The sequence below is a fragment of the Eucyclogobius newberryi genome, unplaced genomic scaffold, assembly GCF_026437365.1.
Source record: "Eucyclogobius newberryi isolate DKJ021-1_F unplaced genomic scaffold, fEucNew1.0.hap1 SCAF_1, whole genome shotgun sequence".
In the NCBI taxonomy this organism is placed as follows: Eukaryota; Metazoa; Chordata; class Actinopteri; order Gobiiformes; family Gobiidae; genus Eucyclogobius; species Eucyclogobius newberryi.
In genome coordinates this window covers 38,634,344-38,658,192 of record NW_027315723.1, presented here as the reverse complement: position 1 = coordinate 38,658,192, position 23,849 = coordinate 38,634,344, and the positions used below count along the sequence as shown (strand labels likewise).

Below are 23,849 nucleotides of genomic sequence, written 5' to 3'. Positions count from 1 at the left end.
AAGAGTGAAAGGTATTTCACACAGATTTTGAGATATACTGTTATAATCTTATAATCTTATACAGTTAATGTAGTGATTTGGATAAAGATTTGTGCTGTTTTTGGTCAAAAGTGGCAATTCAAATACATTTTCCAATGAATTTCATGTATATATTTGTATTTGCTCAATGCTGGGGCTTGATCTGAAAACCTTTAGGCGGGATGTTACCATGAACGTGCTGAAAGTAACTCCACAAAAAAGAAGTTACTCTCCATTTTTTGGTCCAATAAAAAAATGAGTATCAAATGTAATAAAGTAAAGTAAAGTAAAAAGTATCCACTGTAAAGTTCAGATACCAACAAATTTACGTATTTAAGTACTTTTACTTTTGTACTTGTTACTTTCCACCACTGTATCTCGGCCCCACAGACATTGCTTAATCCGTTTTTCACTGTCGCCCTCAGAGGCAATTGTTGTGATTTTGGGCGTTACAAAAATATATTGAATTGAATTGAATTGAATTTAACAAGGAGACAATTTCAACAGAAATTTGACAGTTTTAAGTTTTTTGAATGGACTTGCTTGTAGCTCGACACGGATAAGACAAACCTTTCTTCCAGTTTAAAGTTTTGCATTCAGTTAGGATTCTAAAGGCAGGCAGAAGGCGGAGAGAGAGTGCAGTTATATGAAGGTCTTGAAAGATTATTGAGATGCAATATAACATTGCTATTCTCCCACCAGGGTCCGTTTTTTGTTGGGTGGACGTCATGGAGACTTTAAGTTCCTGCCCCCTGCTGGTTACTCTCCTTGTTATGAAGCGCTGCTGCCCAAAGAGAAGATGCATGTGGAGCCTGTGAAGGAGTACAAGAGGGACCATGAAGGTGTGCGAGATCTGCTGGGAACCACCAAGTTTCTATCTCAAGCCTCGTTCATCCCCATGCCTGTAGACACCACCCAGGTCTGGTGTTAAAATGAACAGCGTTTTCATCCCATAATTGTGGTACGTTGTGTATCTCATGGTTTGCCCCTCTGCAGGTGGTTCTTCCCCCTCTGCTGGACAATGTCAGAGATAAACTGGCAGAAAACATTCATGAACTGTGGGCCATGAACAAGATTGAGCTTGGCTGGATGTATGGCAAGGTAAGCCTGCCATTGTAGATTACTGTAGAAATCAACTGTGTTTGAAAATACAATAAATGCTTTATTATTTGGCTTTATGCTGGGTGATGAAAGTCAAATTGCTGCTGGTCATTGCTAAGTTTGATTGAGTTCAACTATGCAGCCTGTACTAGAGTATATGTCCTTTAACTGTAATATGTGCCGCTTACTTTAGCTAAACAATCACATTATGACTAAAAATACTGATCCTGGTTTTAACATTTAAACATTTCTTTCATAATAATATCCCTGTTCATCACTTGGCCTTTCGCTGTGAAGCACAAGCTTACTTTATAGTCTGGTCACACAGAGTCCTGCTCTGCAGTGGTTCTCACACAATCCCTCTGCAGTGGGCCCACGCCATCCAGGGCTATTTAACAAACCTAATGAATGCTTCACCTTCCAGGAAGATGACATCCACATTAATTAAAACTGTGAGGAAACGATAACCATTTAATTGATAAAAAAGACACTATTCAATTACAAACAGCTGCTTGATAAATAACTCAATTCTCTCATAACTCTTAACAGACATAAATTCAGAATCTGAGTATTCCATGTTATAAGATCAAGTAAACTTCACTTCATACAGTTACTATATGTCTCATTACTTTGCCTATCAATATACAAGTTTTTATATTGTTGGAAGCATTAGTTTTATTCCAAAACCTGAAAATATGAGTAAAAAAACTGCAATGAAATATGAACACAAGCACAGCTGTAACGAGGTCCTGCTGTCGGACACAAACAGGGATGATTTATAGTGATACTTTTCAGGTTCGGGATGACAACAAGAGGCAGCATCCTTGCCTTGTGGACTTTTTAAAGCTGCCTGAAACAGAAAGAAACTACAACCTACAGATGTCCAGTGAGACACTAAAGTAAGGCACACTGTCCCCTACCTACTCAATAAAGCCATCCCTAGCGTTTATGTTATGTATAATTCATTTGTTGATTAATATTATAAAGATGCAATAAATAAGTTTTGGTTTATTGCAGAACTTTGTTGGCTCTGGGATGTCATGTTGCTCAGACCAATGTTCACGCTGAGGACGATCTAAAGAAAATCAAGCTTCCCAAAGAGTGAGTGTTTTATATGTTAAGTCATTTTCTCAAACACCCAATAGTCAATTTAACCAAATGGTATTTTGTTGTATGTTGCAGCTATATGATGTCTAGTGGATATAAGCCTGCGCCACTGGAACTTTCTGACATAAAGCTGAATGCAGGACAGGAGTTTCTAGTTGATAAACTGGCCGAAAACGCACACAACGTGTGGGCCAAAGATAGAATTAAGCAAGGTTGGACCTATGGTATCCAGCAGGCAAGTTATGCCATTTCCCCACTGTGAGACTAATTAGAATTGGTATATTCCAGGAAAATATAACGCATGTCTTTATTAATTTAACATGGTGGTTCATTTTTCATACGTGACAGGATTTGAAGAGCAGACGTAATCCCCGTCTGGTGCCGTATGCTTTATTAGATGAGCGCACAAAGAAGTCGAACCGAGACAGTCTACGAGAGGCCATCAGGACTCTTGTGGGATACGGATATGACATTGACCCCCCAGATCAAGAGAGTTAGAAATGTTTCACACTTTTCACTTCTTACTGTACCCTTAATGTGCATATGACCTTTAAAAAACCTTTCTGGTTTAGGTGTTCACACAGATGCTGATCAGAGCATTGAGACGATCCGCTTCTTCCGCGTGGAACAAACATATGCGGTCAAAACAGGGAAGTGGTACTTTGAGTTTGAGGCCATCACTGGAGGTGACATGAGAGTGGGCTGGGCCAGACCAGGCTGCAGACCTGATGTTGAGCTTGGTATAGATGACAAGGCATATGTCTTTGATGGATACAAGGTAAGTCACACCAAAGTATGCCATGTCCTTATTTTTACAATGAATCAAGTATTTTCAGTCTCACATTTTGTTTTCTTAGGGTCGACGTATGCATGCAGGCAGTCGTTACTTTGGCCAACCATGGAATAAGGGCGATGTTGTTGGTTGTATGATCAACATGGAGGACAAATCTATGATTTTTACATTGAATGGAGAGCTTTTGATCACTGGCAAAGGCTCGGAGCTTTGCTTTGCTGACTTTGAGGCTGAAGATGGTAAGGGCCCATTCCATACTGCAGGACTGCAGTTTTAAGATTGTGACCTTGACATTTTTACATTTATTTTTTGCTCCTTGTTTTACAGTCATTAATCTATCTTTCCCTCTGAAACATCACTTTTATAAAGCCAGCCTCTTATTGCAGGTTTCATCCCTGTGTGCTGTATGTGCCAGTCTCAGATTGGCCGTATGAACCTGGGCAAAGACGCAAGCTCATTGAAATACTACACCATGTATGGTCTTCAGGAGGGCTTTGAACCATTCGCTGTCAACATGAATCGAGAGATCACCATGTGGTTCAGCAAACGCCTGCCCACTTTTGTCAATGTGCCCCCAGACCACATGCACGTCGAGGTAAACAGACACGGATCCTTTTTGTTAATGTGTATAGTTTGGCGGTTCTAGTGTGCATGGAATGGATTTCACTCAGTTTGTTTTTGAAGGTAACAAGGATTGATGGCACAGTGGACACTCCACCCTGCCTCAAAGTCACCCATAAGACTTTTGGCACACAGAACAGTAACTGTGACATGGTGTACTGCAGGCTGAGCATGCCTGTGGAGTTTTACTCTGCAGACATGATACTGGACGAGTCGCACAAACTCAGGTGAGGCATGAATGTGAGGCTGTAGGATCATTACATTTATATTACAGCTAAACATATTCATTTACTTTAAATATTTGTGTAGTCAGCCACCTAAAGAAGATGGGACTGTTGACTATGGAAGCATCGCAACGGTATATACATGTCTTCAAATTAAATCTTTCAGCTTTTTCTGAAACATGACATTATTTTCCCTTTGTCCTCACAGTATTACCATTCTGTGAAAGTGTTTGCAGGACAGGACCCTGCCTCCATCTGGGTGGGCTGGGTCTCTCCGGATTATCATTACTACAGCAAGAACTTTGCCCTCAGCAAAACACGCACAGTAACTGTGACCCTGGGAGATGAGCGTGGACGTGTCCATGAAAGGCAATTTATTTTAAACTTTCAAATATTTACAGTGGAAATATAGCCAACATACTTTATTTACATTTACTATATATTTGCTATATTTGCATCTGTAAAGAACTCCTTACATTATGCAAAATGATTTTGCAATGCATCACATTAAACTGTGTATGAATAGATTTTGGTCTTACCACCACAAAGGACCAAAGACCAATGGAAATCCATCACTTTTGTCTATAATGTTTTACTGAATGTTTGATTTACCGTGGTTGTTGCTGCTACAGTGTCCAGAGGAGTAATTGTTACATGGTCTGTGGATCGGATGCAGTTGGAGTTTCCCCTAACTCTGAGCTGGAGATCGGCTGCCTCATAGACCTGGCTTCCGGCCTCGTCTCCTTCACTGCCAATGGCAAGGAACTGCCCACAACATATCAGGTTAACTGGTTCTTTATTTTTAGCAGTTGTTGTTTACCATGTTGTTTATTAGAGAAGGTGAAAACATGCAACAGATTATTTAGATCTGAAAATGGCTATCAAGTTTTGTGTAATAGTCTATCATTAATTTCTCAAAAATCTATCTCCTAATCTCTAGTGGCTTCATAGTGCGCCTGACAGTTTAGGTCCTCTAAAAGTAAAGTAGCCTGATTAGGGAATCTGATCTCTGTTGTAAGTGAAATAATAATGAGATGATGTAAAGTGCAACAACAGGCAAAAATATGCATGCCCAGAAAAATATGTATTGTACTTATTTTTCATTCTCAGGTTGAACCAAATACTAAGCTGTTCCCTGCTGTGTTTGTGAGACCTACAAGCCCCAACCTTTTCCAGTTTGAATTTGTCAAGATAAAGGTTTGTCTTTTCCAAAACACAATTGTTTTAAAGGTGCCATAACATGCTTTTTTCACGTTTCGTAGTCTATCCTAAGTGTATAATTGATAATAATAAGGGTTGTGCAACACCCTTAACATAATAGTTAAGAAATATCACCCAGACCTTGGACCCCCTCACCAACCCGGAAATGCAAACGGCTTGGTTTGATATTCGCCCCCACCCTTGAGAAGAGCGATCTGGCTCCCCCGCCCAACCCGTGACGTAGTCTCATGTCCATCGCGCTCTTATTTCGTGGTTTTTCGGTATCGGATAGGCAAGGCAAGGCAAGGCAAGTTTATTTGTAGAGCACATTTCATACACAAGGCAATTCAAAGTGCTTCACACAGCAGGAAAAATGCATTCAAATCACAAAGAAATTACAGAAACAGAAATACAATAAAATTAACTAAATTAAAAATTATCAATCCAACTGATTGTCTAAACTTATAAAATCACAAACAAAAGAGAAGAGTGCAAAGAAAAAATTGTTTCAGTCATATGTGCAGCTAAGCAATTCATGTGCAATTACTGTGAAATTCATGCGCAATCTATGTGCCGTCGTGACACATATTCATGTGCAATTACTGTCGTGATCACATGCAATGGTATTTATGTATTTATTTATTTATTTGTCTATGGGAGTTTTTATTTATTTATAGGAGATCTTCTACTGAAAGTGTTTTTCAGACTTCCTATAAGTGATCTGTTCTTCTGGATCTACCTCTGTATCTACCTGCGTTGCACCAATGAAATTTCCCCATGTGGGACAATAAAGGAATATCTTATCTTATCTTAAACAAAACTGTTTTTAGCTTAGATTTGAACATTGTCAGAGTAGAAGCCTGTCTCACATCTTCAGGAAGACTGTTCCAGATTTTAGCTGCATAAAACTGAAATGCAGATTCCCCATGTTTTGTCCTGACACTGGCACCTGCAGGAGGCCGGTCCATGTTTAGTCCTGACACTGGCACCTGCAGGAGGCCGGTCCCTCAGGTCCTCAGAGTCCGAGATGGTTCATATGGCACTAACATGTCTGAGATGTACTTTGGTGCTAGGCCATGGAGAGACTTGTACACAAGCAGAGCTGCTTTAAAGTCTATTCTCTGAGCCACAGGAGCCAGTGCAGAGATCTGAGAACAGGACTAATGTGATCGTACTTCCTGGTTCTAGTCAGGACCCGAGCAGCAGCGTTCTGGATGTACTGAAGCTGTTTTACAGCTCGTTTGGAGAGGCCAGAGAGCAGGCCGTTACAGCAGTCTAATCTACTGGAGACAAACGCATGGATAAGTCTCTCTAAATCTGGTTTTGACACTATATTTTGGATTTTGGCAATGTTTTTTAGATGGTAAAAAGCTGCTGATGTTATTGATTTGACGTGGCTATTAAAGTTCAAGTCTGAGTCCATTATTACCCCCAGATTTCTAACTTGGTCTGTAGGTTTTAGAGGAGACTCTGTAGGTGGCCCCTAACACTTTCTCTTTGTTTCTGTGGGCCAAAAACAATTATTTCAGTCTTGTCTGAGTTCAGCTGGAGAAAGTTGTTTTGCATCCACAAACTGATCTGTTGGATGCAGTGACTGAGTGAATCTACTGGTCCATAGTCACCTGCCGACAGTGAAACATAGATCTGAGTGTCGTCTGCATAATTGTGATAGGACACATTTTCACTGCGTATCAACTGACCTAACGGCAGCATGTAGAGGTTGAACAGAAGGGGACCCAGGACTGACCCTTGGGGCACTCCACAGGTCAGGGTCATGTGGTCTGAGACACAGCTACCAATTTCAAAAAAGTACTTCCTGTCTTCCAGATAGGACCTTAACCAGTTTAGGGCAGTGCCAGTGATGCCCACCCAGTCCTCTAGTCTCTGTAAGAGGATCCCATGATCGACAGTGTCAAAAGCAGCACTCAGATCTAACAGAATTAAGACTGAGGCTTTGCCCGTGTCAGTGTTCAGGCGGATGTCATTTGTCACCTTGACAAGAGCAGTCTCAGTGCTGTGATGAGGTCTAAAACCTGACTGAAAAACATCAAATGAGTTGTTTATTAAGAGGAAATCTGTGAGCTGTTGGTAAACAACCTTTTCAAGGACTTTGCCCCAAAATGGCAGATTAGAGATGGGCCGGTAATGACTCAGTACTGCGGCATCAAGACTGCTCTTCTTTAGGAGAGGCTTTATGACCGCAGTTTTCAAAGACATTGGGAATGTTCCAGATTGAAGCGACATGTTAACTATGTGAGTGAATGGTGCTAACAAACTGTTCAGCACAGACTTTAGAAATCTGGTGGGTAACACATCAAGGCAGCATGTAGATGAACTCAGACTGGTGATGATCTCATGGACAGTTTTGTCAGTTGCTGGTGCAAAGTGAGTTAGCTCTAAGTGTCTTGGTGGTTTTAGGGTAATTTTTTGCTTTGTGGGATTTATAGCATTTTTAATGCCCTGAACTTTGTCATTAAAGAATAATGCAAACTCATTACACTTGGATGTGGAAATGAGTTCTAACGGCAGCTGAGCTGGAGGGTTTGTTAATCTGTTTACTGTGGCAAACAGGACACGCGAGTTGTTACTGCAGCTTCCAATTATTTCAGAAAAATATCTTTCCCTAGTTCTACATAAGATTAGGTTGTACATGTTCAACTTCTCTTTGTAAATCTCTTTTTGAACCTGGAGCTTTGACTTGCGCCATTTCCGTTTGGCCCTGCGGCACTCCCTTTTCTGTGCCCTGACCGAATCATCATTTCTCCACGGTGCCTTCTGCTTATTTTTAACCATTTTAGCCTTTATAGGGGCGATGGTGTCCAGAACATTCAAAACACTAGATGTAACAGAGTTCAACAAATCATTTACATTAGAACATGAGACATTTTCAAAGTTTATCATTTCCATAAACAGTGCACCTGTGCCATCACTTATGTGTCTCCGCTGAACAACTGCAGGACCAACCGGTGGTTTGGGAGAAACAGACAGGTCAAAGACGACACAGAAATGATCAGACAGAGCAATCGATCACATTAAATTTGAAATATTTACCCCCTTTGTAATTATGAGATCTAGAGTGTGTCCTTTGCTGTGGGTGGGGCCTCTCACATGCTGAGTAAGACCGAAGGTTTCAAGGACAGCATCAAGCTCTTTAGCGTTTCTGTCACAAATATTATCAACATGCACATTGAAATCACCTGTAATGACCAAACCATCAACGTCTGTGCATACGACTGAAAGCATCTCAGTAAAATCATCAATAAAACTTTGGCAGTGCTGGGGAGGCTTGTATAAAACAATGAAGAGAATGGATGGAGACCGTTTTAGCTCCATTTTAAAGGATGCATACTCAAATGATGAAAACACCCCAAAAGACAACCTGCGGGTAATTATTTCATCTCTAAAGACAGCACAGACTCCACCCCCTTTTTTGTTTTCTCGTGTTTCAGATTCAAACTTAAAGTTAGGTGGAGCAGATTCTATCAGAACTACATTTCCTGTGTTTTTGTCAAGCCATGTTTCAGTTAAAAACATAAAATCAAGATTATAAGAAGAAATAAAATTATTAATTAAGAGAGATTTGTTACATAAGGATCTGACATTTAGCACAGCAAGTTTCAGACTAGTTTCAGTGGGACTGGGCTTTATCTTTTCACAGGGAATATGAATCACATTTCTCAGATTGGGCCTGACTCGCATTTTGTTTTTCCATCTCTGTGATGATGTGACTACAGAAATAGCACTAGGGAGGGCTCTTTTTACATAGGGCCCCGGGTTGGTTTGATTTTTAATGTGACAATAAGTCCCGGCAACGCTGAGACACTAGGGAGGGCTCTTTTTACATAGGGCCCCGGGTTGGTTTGATTTTTAATGTGACAATAAGTCCCGGCAACGCTGAGACCCAGTGCATCCTAGCTATGGGAGATACCAGGTGAAAGGCGAGGTTGGATGGGTGGTGGGGCTTTTGTAGCCAAGGAGAGTTTGGGACCAGGTGAGAGGCGAGGGGGGATGGGTGGTGGGGCTTTTGTTGGTGTAGTCGGCTTGTGCAGGGAAGAGTTGATAAGTATTGACATAGCCCTTGCTATATTGGGCGTGAGTGGAGCCATCTTAATGCCTGATTTGATCAGACTTTCAAAATGGCTGGGAAGGCCCATGGGTGAGAGTGGAGATGAGAAGGAGAATGATGAATCTTTAGTGGGAGTAGATGTTGCAGGGGGAACCCAGGGCTGGTGTGAAGGCAGGGGCGATGAGAGGGATGTTGTTGGGCTTGTCACAGATGGGTCCAATGCCTTTGAAGAGTGTTCTTTTGCTGGAGGCGGTTGAGGTGAATGTGGAGCAGCTGGAGCTGAATCCTTTGCTGGTGGTGGTGGAGCAGCTGCTGATGAATCCTTTGGTGGAGGCTGAGGTTGTGGTGCTTTTGATGTTGAAACATTGGCTCGGTCTCTGGCTGATGTAGCAGGAATTCTTCTCTCGTTCCTCTCTTCTCTAACTATCTGCTCAGGACCCTGTCCAGGCCCAGTCCAATGCCTCAGAGCGTGGAGCAGGTTCTCTGTCAGCACCGTCACTCCACCTCTGCATAGGTGGGGGCCATTTCTCTTAAACAGGTCCTCTCGGTTCCAGAATAGATAGAAGTTCTCAATGTAGTGTAGTCCTCTCGGGGAACACTCTTTGGACAGCCATGTGTTCAACTGAAGAAGCCGGCTAAACTTGTTTATCCTCCTGTCGATGTTTGGAAGAGGTCCACTTATGAATGTTTTGATTTCCATTTTATCAAGCACGTCGAATAACTTCAAGAAGTCTTTTTTCAAAACTTCAGTCTGTTCCCGCCGCATGTCCACTGCACCCACGTGCACAATCAGCTGTTTAGCTCCTCCATGCTTAGCCATAATATTTGGAAGGAGTGACGTTATCTCAGAAACAGTGGCGCTTGGAAAAGAATGTGTGTTTATCTTTTCATGCGTCACGTGACTTATCGCGCTGTCCCCAACCAAAACAATCTGCGTGACCTTGGCTCCTGGCACAGATCCTCCTCGCTGTATTTTGGCCACGTCATCTTTCCTTTTTTCATTTAATTTCATCTCTGAAAGTGGTAAAAATCTGTTTGTGAGCTGTATTTTAGGTGACTTCACGTTATCTTTGTATCGTTTAGGCTTTGCTCCAAGTTTGTTCCAAGAAACAGCCTGGTCTTTCTGGTTTTTAGACAGTTTTGGAAACGACACAGAGTCACTGCGGTTTAGGTTGAAAGTAGCAGTTTTTCTTGTAAAAAGTGTGCTCTTCTTACCATCGGTTGACACAGGAATGGTATCGTGAAGAACTTTTTCAGATTCCAAAACAAATATCCGTGTTTTCAGCTCATTAATTTCTTGTTGATATTTCCGACAGCGTTCACAGTCTTTCTTCCTTCTTCTCCCGGACATGTCGCTGGCGTCAGATATGTCGTTAAAACTGGAAAAATGTTCTTAAAATCCTTGGTTTACTTGAAAAAGTCTAAAGCAAAAATGTTTGGAAGACAAAAACTGATTAAAAAGCAAAATAAATAAGGAAAGCAGCGATAGCAAGCGGAGCGAGCAAAAAAGCGTGTGCACTCTTTGGAAACAGGATACAGAACTTCTCTCCGTTTATTTTCCCGGTTGCTGCATCAACTGCCACATAAACCTTCACCATTGTGATAATAGTAAAGAGTGCAATATCATTAATGAAGTTTTGGGCCTCTTTGAGCCGTGTGTCGTCGTAAATCGAAGCAGAAAAACTCCGGAATGGGCTTAGCAGCGCTTAGCAGCGCGGAGCAGCGCGGAGCAGCGCGGAGCCGGGGGGAAGGGGGCGGGAGGCGGCAGGCGGGAGGGGAGGGGGGTGGAGAGGGGGGAGGGTGAGGGGGGATAATGACGCGTGCTTGCCCTTATGACGCGGTCTTGCCCCACCGCCCGTCAGTTTGGAGATTCGAGGAAAGGAGATAGTCTGTACTATAGCTAAACACTGCAGGAATCAATTAAAAAAACACTCTGGGTACTTATATGAAGCACAAATAGCAATGTAAGAAGGTTAAAAGCTCTGAAAAGTCGATTTTGCATGTTATGGGACCTTTAACGGTAATCTGTACTGCAGCAAAAAAATGAAAATCTCTCTTTCACTTCAGGATGCCATGCCCCTGTCGTCAGCCATCTTCAAGAGTGAGCGCAGGAACCCAGTGCCACAGTGCCCTCCTCGGCTCGATGTGCAGACCATCGTGTCTGTGCTGTGGAGCCGGATGCCAAACACATTCCTGAATGTGGAGACAGCTCGAGTCAGCGAGAGGCACGGCTGGGTCGTCCAGTGTCTGGAGCCTCTGCAAATGATGGCAGTGCACATCCCTGAGGAGAACAGGTCTGGTCTGCTGCACAGGGCTTCACTTGTGTCACTAACATGTTCATCCATCCAGAGTTAGGAGTTTTACTCTGCCAAACAGCACCATGCAGTTTACTCACTGAGGCCGTTCAGTTTGGTCTTATTTAGTACCATTATTATTGAAATATTGTATTAATATCTGTGTCCTTAGATAGTATTTAAACATGTTCATATCAAATATTCAATTCACTGATAGCAATTATAATTTCTAAGCTACAAAGAAATTGTACACTATGGACATTTGGTGTTTTGGTTTAAATAAGATTTTTCAATCAGAAAGCAGAATATTACAGATGCACTCGCTCCACAGCTGCAGAATTTTGCTTTAAAACCACTGTTTGACCCACATAATTTAAGAAAAGATCTAATGTATTAGACATTGGTCCAATGTATTAGACAATCAAAAACAATTCATGGGCTGGAACATAAAATTGCCTGCTACGCGGATGAAACCAGACATTTTGTTTTTTGGAAATTGGTCCAATGTCTACATACAAAATAAACATACAAAAACTGTGATGTTCTCATTCTGGCAAACCCCTTTGACCTATGCAGAGAAAACATATACCCCTCTTTTTACTACTATGAAAAATACCTTGAAAAATGGACTTGTCTTATCCCATACTTAAGTCAAAAGATTTAAACTATAAAAATGAATGTTCTTCCCAGATGTCTCCCAATATCCATCCCCAACCATCTGTTTGATGAGTGGAATAAAACAATCTCAAGGTTTCTGTGGCAGGGCAAAAAACCTATTCTATCCCATTCAAAACTATCAAAAGAAAAAGGAGGATGGGGTTCACCTTGTCTGAAAAATAACAGTTTGAGCTCAAATCAGAGCGTTGAGATTAATGTTGGGTTCCTGAGCAGGCCTTATTGGGAGATGACAAACACTGAGCCATTTGGGGTCCTGGAAAAGACATTCTTTGGACATTCACAAGGGAGAGAAAATCACATTCGGATTTGAATTGAAAATGGACAAATTCAAAGGACTATGGACTTAGCGGGACATTTGGCCTATGTGTGCCTTGATTTTCCTTTTAATTTCTCACTCGTTGGATGTTTGTTTTGAGTTTTGTCTTCTGTTTTCTCTCTGGTCCTGTTTGGTTTCTTTGTGTTATTTTTATTTCTACTATATTTGTACAACTTTTATCTTTTAAAAGCCACAACAACAAAAAAGCAGAATGAACTTCTCTCAGATCCTACAACTAACTACGACCAGTTAGTTCAGACCAGACCAGTGCTAGTGCAGCCTCTGCAGCTCTGGAGGAGAACATGAGCCAGAGCCTGTAAAATGAGCAGGATAAACACTTGTATAAGTCCTCTAGCTGCAGGTTAAGACTCTGACAACACAGGTTAATTTGTGATTGTAGTTTTTATAACAGTGTAAGCGCAGGCCTCTTACCGTTTTAGACTGACTGTACTAAGGTGTGTAGATAAAGTTATCACTCTTAATTTGGAACTTTCTCAGTGGATCAGAGCTAAAAATGATGATAATAATAATAAAGAATACATGCTTTTTTTATGCTTTCATCAACATGAACTAATCCAGACATGTAAATGATTTGACTTTCAGATGTTTGGACGTCTTAGAACTGTCTGAGTTTGAGGACTTGAGGAAGTTTCATTACCACACACTGAAGTTGTACAGTGCCTTGTGTGCCCTGGGGAACACACGTGTGGCTCATGCCCTCTGCAGCCATTTGGACCAGTCCCAGCTGCTCTACACCATCGACAACCAGTACCTCTCTGGCATGCTCCGAGAGGGATTCTACAATGTACTAATGAGGTAGTTGTTGTGATTAGATCTAAATGCACTGTGCAATTTGCTAATTGTGACAATTTAAACTGTGATTTCAGTGAATTATTCAGTCCTACATTCTCCAACTTTCTCACATATACAGTCTCTGAGCTATAAAAACCTTTACTTCCTTTACGGATTACACCCAAAAGAAAAACATCTGATACAGCATTAATGCATGCAGTAATGACCAATGATTGAACACATTTTTTCCTCCTCTCCAGTATCCATCTTGAAACAGCAAAGGAGGCTAGCCAAATGATGAGCAATGAGTTCATCATCCCAGTCACAGATGAAACTCGTTCCATCAGGCTGTTTTCAGACGAATCCAAAAAGCACTCGCTGCCCGGAGTGGGTCTGAGCACCTCCCTCAAACCACGGGTCAACTTCTCCCCTGTAGGAATCCTAAGCACGAAGCGGCTGCAGTACCTCTACAGCCCACAGATCCCGCTCGGCATCCTGAAAGAGAAGGCCATCAGCATGCTCATCGAGGCCGTGCAGGGAGGGGGCACTCACATCCGGGATCCCGTCGGAGGGAGTGTGGAGTACCAGTTCGTCCCTATCCTCAAACTCATCGGGACTCTACTTATAATGGGCGTGTTGACCAGCGACGAGGTCCGACTCATCCTGCTGCTGATCGAGCCCAATGTGTTCGGGGAGGGCACAGGAGAGGAAGCCAAAGGGGATGAGGTGGCGGTCGCAGAGAAGGAGGAGACCAGCAAGAATGAGGACAAGGCTGTGGAGGCAGGAGAGGAGGAGAACAAAGAGGTCAAAGCAACTGTCAGGGGTCTGCTGGAAAAGTCTCTGCCTGAATCCGTCAAACGCCAGGTAATTTCCTCACAGACCTGCAGCAAAGTCATACATACATATATACATTCATCTGTCAGGTTTCTCGAGAAATTAAAATTGTGTCTGCCTTCCTCAGTTTATTTGATTTAGTCCACTAACTCCTCATTCTCAGATGTATAGCTGATGATTTATCCCACTCGGAAAAGTTATTGCATTGCTGCACAGCCAAGTGTCCCAGCTGAATGCTAATGCTCTTATCAATGACAGAGCCAGTATTTCTCCTGACTGACGTTTTCTCTGGGGCCAAAAGGGAGATGGATGACTATTGCAGAGAGAAAGCAGTATTAACGCAAAGGAACATTGGGCCAACTTAGCAATTATTTTTGCCGTGATTGCTACTGTATGTTGGCAATATAGATGTCATGGTGGAAAATTAAACATTTGTGTGAAAATGTTATAATTATTATTATGATGTGACAAGTTAGACTTAGTCATTTCACTAAAACATAGTAATATAAACGCATTTAAAAGATTACCACAGGTAATACACCACCAAAAAAAAAACATGAAAGCATTAAGAGGTACAAAATTTACTATGGGTACTATTTGAATAACTATTATTGTGTTTTGTTTCAGATGTGTGAGCTGTTGCACTACTTCTGTGACTGTGAGCTGAAACACCGCATAGAGTCCATAGTGTCCTTCTCAGATCGCTTTGTTTCTAAGCTGCAGTTCAACCAGAAGTTTCGCTATGATGAGCTAATGCTCGCATTCAACATGTCTGCTGCCGTCACAGCCAAAAAGACCAAAGAGTTTCGCTCCCCTCCTCATGAGCAGGTGTAGTACCAAACACCACACACAGGGAAATCACACTTTTGTCAGATGTCATTTCTGTGTACAGTTATTATATTTGGAAAAATCTATACATTTGTCCCACACAAAAGATTAAAGCAAGAATCTGTAGACTCCTCTGGGACTTTGACTTTATCAAGTACCGTATTTTTCTTTTGTCATTGTACTCAGCCACTTGACCTGAATTATACCATTGAAGTTGCAGTAGAACAGTTTTTCTTTACAATAATCCAGGTAATTCAACATCTTTTAGTGTCTTTAGAATGCCAACCAAATCAGGATTCCCGGTCAGTTGTAAATACAAGAACAAGGCATCTTTTCTCAGCTTCTGCCAGAACTAGATAAAAAAGAAACAGACTAGAAAAGCCACAAATACTCTCATTCGCGGAAACTAAGGACAGCAGGTGTTGACTCAAGGGAACCTCTTGCAGAGAGCCCTGTTCACCACATAGTTTAAAATAAGTACTGCTAGAAATAGGCATCAAAATATCTTTAAATGGGCTCTTCCTGAGCTTGCTCATAGACAATTAGTACTTATATTACACTTGGCTTGCACACAGCACATGACTTTGATACTTTGCCATGGCTATTTCAATCGTTTTATCTACACGAAGCTACTTGTAAATTGAATAAACTCACAGACATTCTATAGTGTCTTACTGTTTCTATTTGTCACTCTGTAGATCAATATCCTGCTGAACTTCAGTGCAGGGGAGGACTGCCCTTGTCCCGAGGAGATCCAGGATGAACTTAACAGCTTTCATGAAGAACTGCAACTGCACTGTGGTAGTCTACTACACCCTCACTACTACAAACAGAGAAACACACAAGAATACGATCACTTCCCTCATGAAAAGGCACTTGAGTCTCTTTAATACCATTTGCTCATTTTAGGAATTCCTGTGGAGGAGGAAGAAGAGGAGCCAGACACGTCAATAAAGGGCCGTCTTCTTGCGTTGTTGTACAAGATCAAGGGACCACCTCAGAAACAAGAGGAAGATCCCACTGAGAAAGAGCAGGCTGCTCCCAGTAAGATGCAATTTCATTTAACTAAAAGCCCACTTAAGGTTTATGAGAACACTTCAGAGCATGACTTTAATCCACTATATAAAGTGAACAGGCAGCATTAAACTACGGAACACAATTTAATATTACACCAGCCTCTGGAAGGCAAGATACCGCATCCCCATTACAACATAAGAGTTTATGCATGAAAATGTACAATCCTACCATCATCAGCAACTATTTCTTGAAGATAATTTCAGTATTTTTCTCAGGTTGCTCTTTTGTCAAAGTTCTGGACCAACTTGCAATTCACAAAATATTTGTACTATCTTCGTTGTGGTCATGTTATCCTTTGTAAAAGAATATAAAAGCCTGGTACCCAGTATCAGTCAAGCCATATGAGGAATAATGACACAATACTAAGTGGAGATTACTGTTATAGCTTGGAAACCAAAGTGCTGTCATATGCGATGAAGACTATGATAATGTGCAGCGCAGATGTCAGGCGTTGTCCTTTAGAGCAGCCGCTTTGCTCTGACTGCTTCTGTCCAAAATCTCATTATTATTCTGTCTGAATATGACCCTTTGTTTGCTACAGATGTTCGAGTGTTGACAGGACTCATGGTTCATCTTCGTGTTCGGAACAACAATTTTATCTAAAAAGTCAGCTGTAAGGATTTTGTCGCGTAGCTGGTTAAAAATAAAATAATTAGTCCTGAGGTAGAGTGAATATGATACAATACTATATTATAGGCCATCGCATCTAACAACTGAAATCAAATCACTTGTATTTTTCATTTTATTTTTATTTTGGAAAGAGCAAGTATTATACATTCTTGTACATATTCTTGTACAATAGAATATTTTTGACTTTTTTTATGAGCTTTTCCATTTCTGAATATGTATGATATGCATTGAAACCCAATTGTACTTCCTTCAGTGTTTTCACTTGTATACAATCACCGCCCATCAAATACCTTTGACTACGGTTAACACTTTTATTGATAGACTAGAACACTATCATCTATCTAAATACATGTATATTAGCTCAAAATATGAATATGTTGTGTGTAGCCAACCTGAAGGAGCTGATCTCACAGACCATCGCCTGCTGGGCTCAGGAGTCTCACGTTCAGGACCCAGAGCTGGTTAGAGTGATGTTCAGCCTCCTCAGGAGACAGTATGATGGCATCGGAGAGCTGCTGCGAGCCATGAAGAAGTCCTACACCATCAGTGCCGCGTCTGTGCAAGATGCTATCAACCTTCTGGTGTCTCTGGGTCAGATCAGATCCCTGCTCTCTGTGCGAATGGGCACAGAAGAGGAGAAACTCATGATTGATGGGCTTGGGTAAGAAATACAAAAGCTAGACTCACTGCAAGGGTTTGAAAAATAATCTCCTGGTAAATCATCTATTTTTTGTGTTTATAGAGACATTATGAACAACAAAGTTTTCTACCAACATCCAAACTTGATGAGAGTGCTCGGCATGCATGAGACTGTCATGGAGGTCATGGTCAATGTGCTGGGAGGAGACAAGTCTCAGGTCATTATTTTGAATTATTTATTTATACATTGCTGCTTTGAAAGAAGAAATTACATTTTCAAATGATCTTTGTATCATGACATTGTAACATATGATCTTCATGTTATGAGTTTAGCATAAGCCAAGAGCAAGAGCTTAAGATCTATAAAAGCCCCCTGTGTTATGGAGTTGTAAAATAGTGGGGCGTCTAGAGTGGCAGGAGTGGGGTGGGAGAGAGGCCTCTCTGCCCTTTTCTGGCAGTGCTGACAGAGGCTGGAAGAGAGGGCTGTGATTTAATGCCTTGGTCAGTGCCAAACATGAATTGAGCCTCAGAGAGACAGACTTCAGGCAGACAGTGAGGCACTTAACATCTGACTCTTGCAGTTTGAGCACGTCGCCTTGGACACACATTTCTGAGCAGTTTACTGCCACTCAATACATGTACTTAACTTACACAACCTATGTAACGAGATGTAAGCATGCCTAAAGTATTTGTCTTTCACTATTCATTTTAGTTGTAACATTGATTCGGTTTGACAATAGTTTATAAAACCATTTAACCATTTATTTATCATGACTTTAAACATGAGTCACGACCAAGTTCCATATATGTATTCATGATGCCTCTGTTCGCAGGAAATTGCCTTCCCCAAAATGGTCGCCAGCTGTTGTCGCTTCTTGTGCTACTTCTGTCGTATCAGTCGTCAGAATCAGAAAGCTATGTTTGATCATCTGAGCTACTTGTTGGAGAATAGCAGTGTTGGCCTGGGTAAGACAAACATCCACAGTAATTCCAACGTCTGTGTATAAGAGTGACTGAGGTAAGATTATGATCCTCTTTAGCTTCTGAGGCAATGAGAGGATCCACTCCACTGGATGTTGCAGCATCATCAGTGATGGACAATAATGGTCTGGCTTTAGCATTAGTGGAGCCTGACCTGGAGAAGGTGAACATAAAAGAGTCGTAGACCACTTTTAACACACACATTAGAAAATGTTACAGGTGAAAAAGACCAATAAATGGGAACTAAGAAGTGCTTGTGTGCAGGTGGTGATGTATCTCGCAGGCTGTGGTCTTCAGAGCTGTGCCATTTTGGTCACCAAGGGTTACCCAGACCTCGGCTGGAACCCCATTGAGGGAGAGCGATACCTGTCTTTCCTGAGGTTTGCTGTTTTCTGCAATGGTAAGAACTTTTCCATCCTCATACCAGAAACACAATGAGGAATACAAATATTTCAGACAAATGAGTACCTTTAGTTTCCGGACACAAACTTGTGTTGTTGTTCCAGGTGAAAGCGTGGAGGAAAACGCTAATGTGGTGGTGAAGCTGCTGATCAGGCGTCCTGAGTGTTTTGGCCCGGCCCTCAGGGGAGAGGGAGGCCAAGGGCTGCTGGCTGCAATGAAAGAAGCTATTAAGATCTCTGAGGATCCAGCCCTGGATCTCCCTCCGGCTGCAGCCACTGCAGGGTATGGAGATTAAAACAAACAAACAATGGTCTAATTCTTATGACAATGCCTCATTGGAAGCTCCGTTATTTTAAGCTTGACAAAGTTTGACATTTCTTTCTGTTGCGCTCCTAGTAGTGTTTGTGTTGTAGAGCACATTAGTATGCAGTGAAAGGATATTAAAGTCTGGAGTGTGGAGGAAGATTGGGAAAGTAGTCAAAATCAATATCTATAACCCTCTGCTCTGTAAAAACACTCAATGCCAAATTACTGCTGTAATCCATACAGTTATTAAGTAAATGTTTTTATATGGAAAAAAAGGTAATTGTTTTGGGACTTATGCTGCAGGTCTGGTGAGGAGGAGGGCGAAGTCATTCACATGGGCAATGCAATTATGTCCTTCTACTCTGCCCTCATTGACCTGCTGGGGCGCTGTGCTCCTGAGATGCATGTAAGATGACTGACACTCGTACAGCAGCATGGATGACAACTCACACTCAGCTTGGGCATAAGACTGCATAATCCATTTTACAGTTAATTAATGCAGGCAAAGGTGAGGCTCTGCGAATCCGAGCAATCCTGCGTTCACTGGTCCCGACCTCAGACCTGGTTGGAGTCATCAGCATCCCTCTCAGCATGCCGGTGATCAACAAAGGCACGTTTTTTCCTAAGCACTTTTTATTAGTGATTAATTAAATGTATTTAGAAACCACCTGCCTTTATACTTTGGGTACAGGATATGGTCGTGTTTGCATTACAATAGTAACAAGATATTCATCGTCAATACTGTTTATTTGTTCTTCTAGACTTATTAAACTTGGATCATAATAGATTCTTTCCCGCAGATGGTTCAGTGACAGAGCCTGATATGTCAGCCTGTTTCTGCCCGGACCACAAGGCTCCCATGGTGCTCTTCCTGGACAGAGTGTACGGCATTGAGGACCAGGCCTTTTTGCTCCAGATGTTGGAAGTTGGCTTTTTGCCTGATCTCAAAGCCTCAGCATCTCTTGATACTGTGAGTTTGAGAGTTTTTTTGTTTTACATAATAGACATGTAAGAATCAGAAAAGGCAATCGCGCACTGCTCACACATTCTCAGCGCACAAGAAAATCCATGGAGGGCAGAAAATATAATTCACCATAAACGTATTAATTAATATTTAATATTAGACCTAATCTAATCTAATTACCAAATGGCCATCGGGGGCAATCTAGCATGGCGTGCAAGCGTTTGACAGTAGAAGCACTGTCCATGGGACACGTCGTGTGTTTTATTTACAATCAGGCTCATATTCACTGAGAAATTAGTCTAATTAATCCCACAGCGCAGCAGTGGACCGCGGGCGCATTCGAAAGACGACTGGCGTGTCACTATTGTGTAAATAAACTTTCTTGGCCAGACCTGACTCATGAGTCAAAAGACAAAATGTGCATCATTGATCTGGAGCATATCTCTGTGTAAATATCACTCACTGGATAAGTACGAGCTCAGGAGCATATGATCCGGATGTGAAGACGCAGACACAGACAAATCGGCTCACACAGAGTCATCAAGGACAGAGGGGACAGTAGGAGCAACTATGATTTGTTCTTTGTTTGTTAAATTCCAAAATGCTATGTGATTTATTACAATCCACCTCGTATTCACTGAGATATTAGTCTAATTGGTCTCGCAGTTCAAAAGACGCATCACTAACGTGTACTATATGTGTAAATATCTCATGTTACAACGTGGGCACCTGCGGTTTATTGTCAGTGCGTGCAGTGTGTCGTGTGCTTTCATTCAACAGCGCTGTATTGCCTGAAAAGTACGGTAAATGTTGTACCATTTTTTAACGTAACACAGTGAGTGACCAGCTCACGATACGCTTTACTTACGCTGCAGCTTCATAGCATTGATAGAGTTTGCATATGTGCCCTGCCCATACGCACCATGCAGGTAAACTAATTAACAATAATGCGGCCTCAACTGGACCATAGCCAGGCCAAAGCAGGACTCTCACAGATAACATACTATACAGCTCATGATTTTTGTATTTTTCATTTTAAGTGGGCCAAATTACTTATAATAAAAGTAAACTAATGAAAATAATGCTGCTGTAATTAATAATTCATATTTTAATAAGCCATGTAACTAGCTATGTATGATCCAATGTTTTGAATAGGCATGATACTGGTGTGTGGCTACAGCGTGCACATCTGATGCTGCTCACAGTGGTCCTCAGTGTGCCCAGGGAGCTAGTGTGTTTGCCCAGACACATGAAAAATTAGAGGGAACATTGCCTGTGGAAATCCTGTGCCAAGAGTGTGAGACAACCAAATCCTCTGCTGGTAACAGAAGAGTGAAGCGGTTAAACATAATGACTATCACTGAGAAAAAATAAAACATAGTCAAGCTGGACAATACCTTTGACAGAGGCAATTTAAGGGCCACAATTATCCAAGTCTGGTGAAGATAGGACAAAAGGATTCTTGGTTTTAACCGTTTGTGTAGAGACATGGACTTTACTCAATTAAAGTTTGAGTTTAGCATCTGTCTGCTACATATAACTGCACAGCAACACACCCAGTGGAATTTGAGGATCTGTAGTATGAGATTGTATTGTGTAACTTGTTGTACTTGTCTCACAGGAGGTGTTGAGCACCACAGAGACAGCGCTGGCCATGAACCGCTACATTGGTTCTGCTCTGCTGCCTCTTTTGACCCGCTGTGCTGCTCTGTTTGCCAGCACAGAGCACTACGCTCAGCTGGTGGACTCCACACTCCAGACCATCTATCGCCTGTCCAAGGGCCGCTCTCTCACCAAAGCGCAGAGGGATTCTATTGAAGATTGTCTGCTGGCTATATGCAAGTGAGTGCTACCAAATGTGACTTTTTAAAATTTATTTTTTATTTTTTTATTTGACAGGGGCAATGCAATCGTACATAGTTACAAACAAAGCTTGTAGCCGATGTGATGCATACAAAGTTTATAGCCAGTGTTAATTTTCAACTCCCGTCCCTGGTTGGGGTTTTCTAAATCCCCCACAGATATGAAAGGCATTAAAACACATTTCCATTATTATAAATACATCAGTGATAAATGTACACATCTACACAGCTCATTCTTCCTCACTCATCATACACGTCACTCGTACGCGTCACTCGTACGCGTCACTCGTACGCGTCACTCGTACGCGTCACTCGTACGCGTCACTCGTACGCGTCACTCGTACACGTCACTCGTACGCATCACTCGTACGCATCACTCATGCACATTCATAACACTTACAGATAAGTACAGTTTTGATTTTCTTTCAGCCAGCACTTAAGTCTGGAGCTGAACATTTACTTCCGAGATGCACTTTATTTCAGGGGGTAATGAATTCCAGAGTTTGCAGCTCTTATAGAAGAAGGATGACTGTCCAAATGACGTCCTGCACTGTGGGATTTGACAGTTTTGGTTTGAGAAGCCTCTTGTAACTCTGCTGCTGTTTAGTCCCTGTATAAATGTACTGAGGTATTAAGAATGTGGCAATGATGAAATCGGACAGGTTTTCTATCCATAATTCTCATTGCCTTGTTGTAAAGTGAACCAATTTTCTTTGTGGCTGAGGGAGCTGCCTGGGCCCATGATGTCATGCAGTATGAGATGTGAGAGGATATCATAGCATGCAAGTACAGCAGGGCCGCTTGGTTTGGGATGTGGTGTCTGATTAGTTTAAAACAATTTAGATTTATCAGGTATAAACAGCCATTTCAGTGATAAAGTGGGCTGCAGCCTCTCATAGGAATAATATAGCTGTCTGGTGTGTTAGCATTTACTGACCAATGGTGTATCTCTGCTAAAGAATACATTTATTTATTTATTGAATTTCAAAATGAATGCGAATGAATGAATGCATTACTCCTCTTTTTAACAGACATCTTCGTCCAAATATGATGCAACAGCTTTTAAGACGACTTGTATTTGACGTTCCCATGCTCTCGGAATACTGCAAGATTCCACTTAAGGTAACACAGTGGTACATTTACATGGCCAGGAAACATTAGACAACTACAATAATCACATAACCCAATAATCCGATTTTTGGTGTTTGTTTACATGCACAACAGAATGAATTGGTGGATTTTTAGAGTAACAGTTGTATTTGGAAGACAAAGTACAAAGAATTTTCAAATGTCTCTTTCCATCTTAAACATTTTTGTCCTTTACCACATTAGTTTGTCCTTTTTTGCATTTTTATCTGGTCAAGTCCTGCACATGTGAACAATCAGAAAGAAATCAGATTACTCACATCAGATGTAACCGCTTATATAAAACTTGAATTATCGAATAAATCCATAATAATCTTCAATAAGGTCTACGCTAATTTAATCATACTTACACTTACATTTATTGTCTTTTCTCTCTTGTAGTTGTTAACGAACCACTATGAACAGAACTGGAAGTACTACTGTCTGCCCTCTGGGATGGGCATCTTTGGCATAGCCTCTGAAGAGGAATTGCTCCTGACAAAGAAACTATTTTGGGGGATTTTTGAATCCCTCTCTCAGAAGGTATAATAAGTGTTCTTGTACAGCAGTGGTCTTGTACAGCTGAAGCAAAGCTAAAAAAAGATGAAGCTGAAAAAGATGAATTATTTATATATCTGTAACAGGCTTTTGTTACATGTACAATACCCCAGTGCTTCCTCTGCTCTGTCTCCATTTTAATTCCCCACCTTTTGTGCACTGGCTGAATAAAGCCAAGCATGTCAAACCTAATTCTGTCTATTGTAGAAATACGATGCTGAACTTTTTAAAATGGCCAATTCGTGCCTGTGTGCCATCGCTGGAGCCTTGCCTCCAGACTTTGTCGATGCCACCCCCGGGGGTGCTCTGGAAAAACAGACTTCAGTGGACGCACAGGGAAATTTTGACCCCAAACCAATCAACACTGGCAAGTAAGTGTTAAGCATTGAACAATTCCCATGGTTTATTTAGTGTTCTAAACTACACAAACTCT

At 41.5% G+C, this 23,849-nt stretch overlaps 1 protein-coding gene across 4 annotated transcripts in view; it reads left to right on the top strand.

The window, feature by feature from the left end:
• The window catches only part of ryr3 (ryanodine receptor 3), a 77,630-nt gene that overhangs the window by 28,718 nt on the left and 25,063 nt on the right, over positions 1-23,849 (top strand). For all 4 annotated transcript variants that reach the window (XM_072445756.1, XM_072445765.1, XM_072445748.1 and 1 more), the window contains 33 exons: positions 721-937; positions 1,015-1,119; positions 1,915-2,018; positions 2,137-2,220; positions 2,302-2,461; positions 2,575-2,719; positions 2,799-3,004; positions 3,084-3,258; positions 3,406-3,614; positions 3,704-3,867; positions 3,950-3,998; positions 4,073-4,233; positions 4,497-4,647; positions 4,975-5,061; positions 11,198-11,424; positions 13,022-13,234; positions 13,471-14,074; positions 14,672-14,872; positions 15,571-15,673; positions 15,782-15,916; positions 16,967-17,240; positions 17,322-17,436; positions 18,052-18,184; positions 18,259-18,362; positions 18,464-18,599; positions 18,706-18,883; positions 19,211-19,313; positions 19,397-19,517; positions 19,708-19,877; positions 21,493-21,713; positions 22,765-22,855; positions 23,261-23,401; positions 23,624-23,787. In XM_072445756.1, coding sequence (XP_072301857.1) covers positions 721-937; positions 1,015-1,119; positions 1,915-2,018; positions 2,137-2,220; positions 2,302-2,461; positions 2,575-2,719; positions 2,799-3,004; positions 3,084-3,258; positions 3,406-3,614; positions 3,704-3,867; positions 3,950-3,998; positions 4,073-4,233; positions 4,497-4,647; positions 4,975-5,061; positions 11,198-11,424; positions 13,022-13,234; positions 13,471-14,074; positions 14,672-14,872; positions 15,571-15,673; positions 15,782-15,916; positions 16,967-17,240; positions 17,322-17,436; positions 18,052-18,184; positions 18,259-18,362; positions 18,464-18,599; positions 18,706-18,883; positions 19,211-19,313; positions 19,397-19,517; positions 19,708-19,877; positions 21,493-21,713; positions 22,765-22,855; positions 23,261-23,401; positions 23,624-23,787 — 5,451 coding nt within the window. The remainder of the gene's footprint in view (positions 1-720; positions 938-1,014; positions 1,120-1,914; positions 2,019-2,136; positions 2,221-2,301; positions 2,462-2,574; positions 2,720-2,798; positions 3,005-3,083; positions 3,259-3,405; positions 3,615-3,703; positions 3,868-3,949; positions 3,999-4,072; positions 4,234-4,496; positions 4,648-4,974; positions 5,062-11,197; positions 11,425-13,021; positions 13,235-13,470; positions 14,075-14,671; positions 14,873-15,570; positions 15,674-15,781; positions 15,917-16,966; positions 17,241-17,321; positions 17,437-18,051; positions 18,185-18,258; positions 18,363-18,463; positions 18,600-18,705; positions 18,884-19,210; positions 19,314-19,396; positions 19,518-19,707; positions 19,878-21,492; positions 21,714-22,764; positions 22,856-23,260; positions 23,402-23,623; positions 23,788-23,849) is intronic.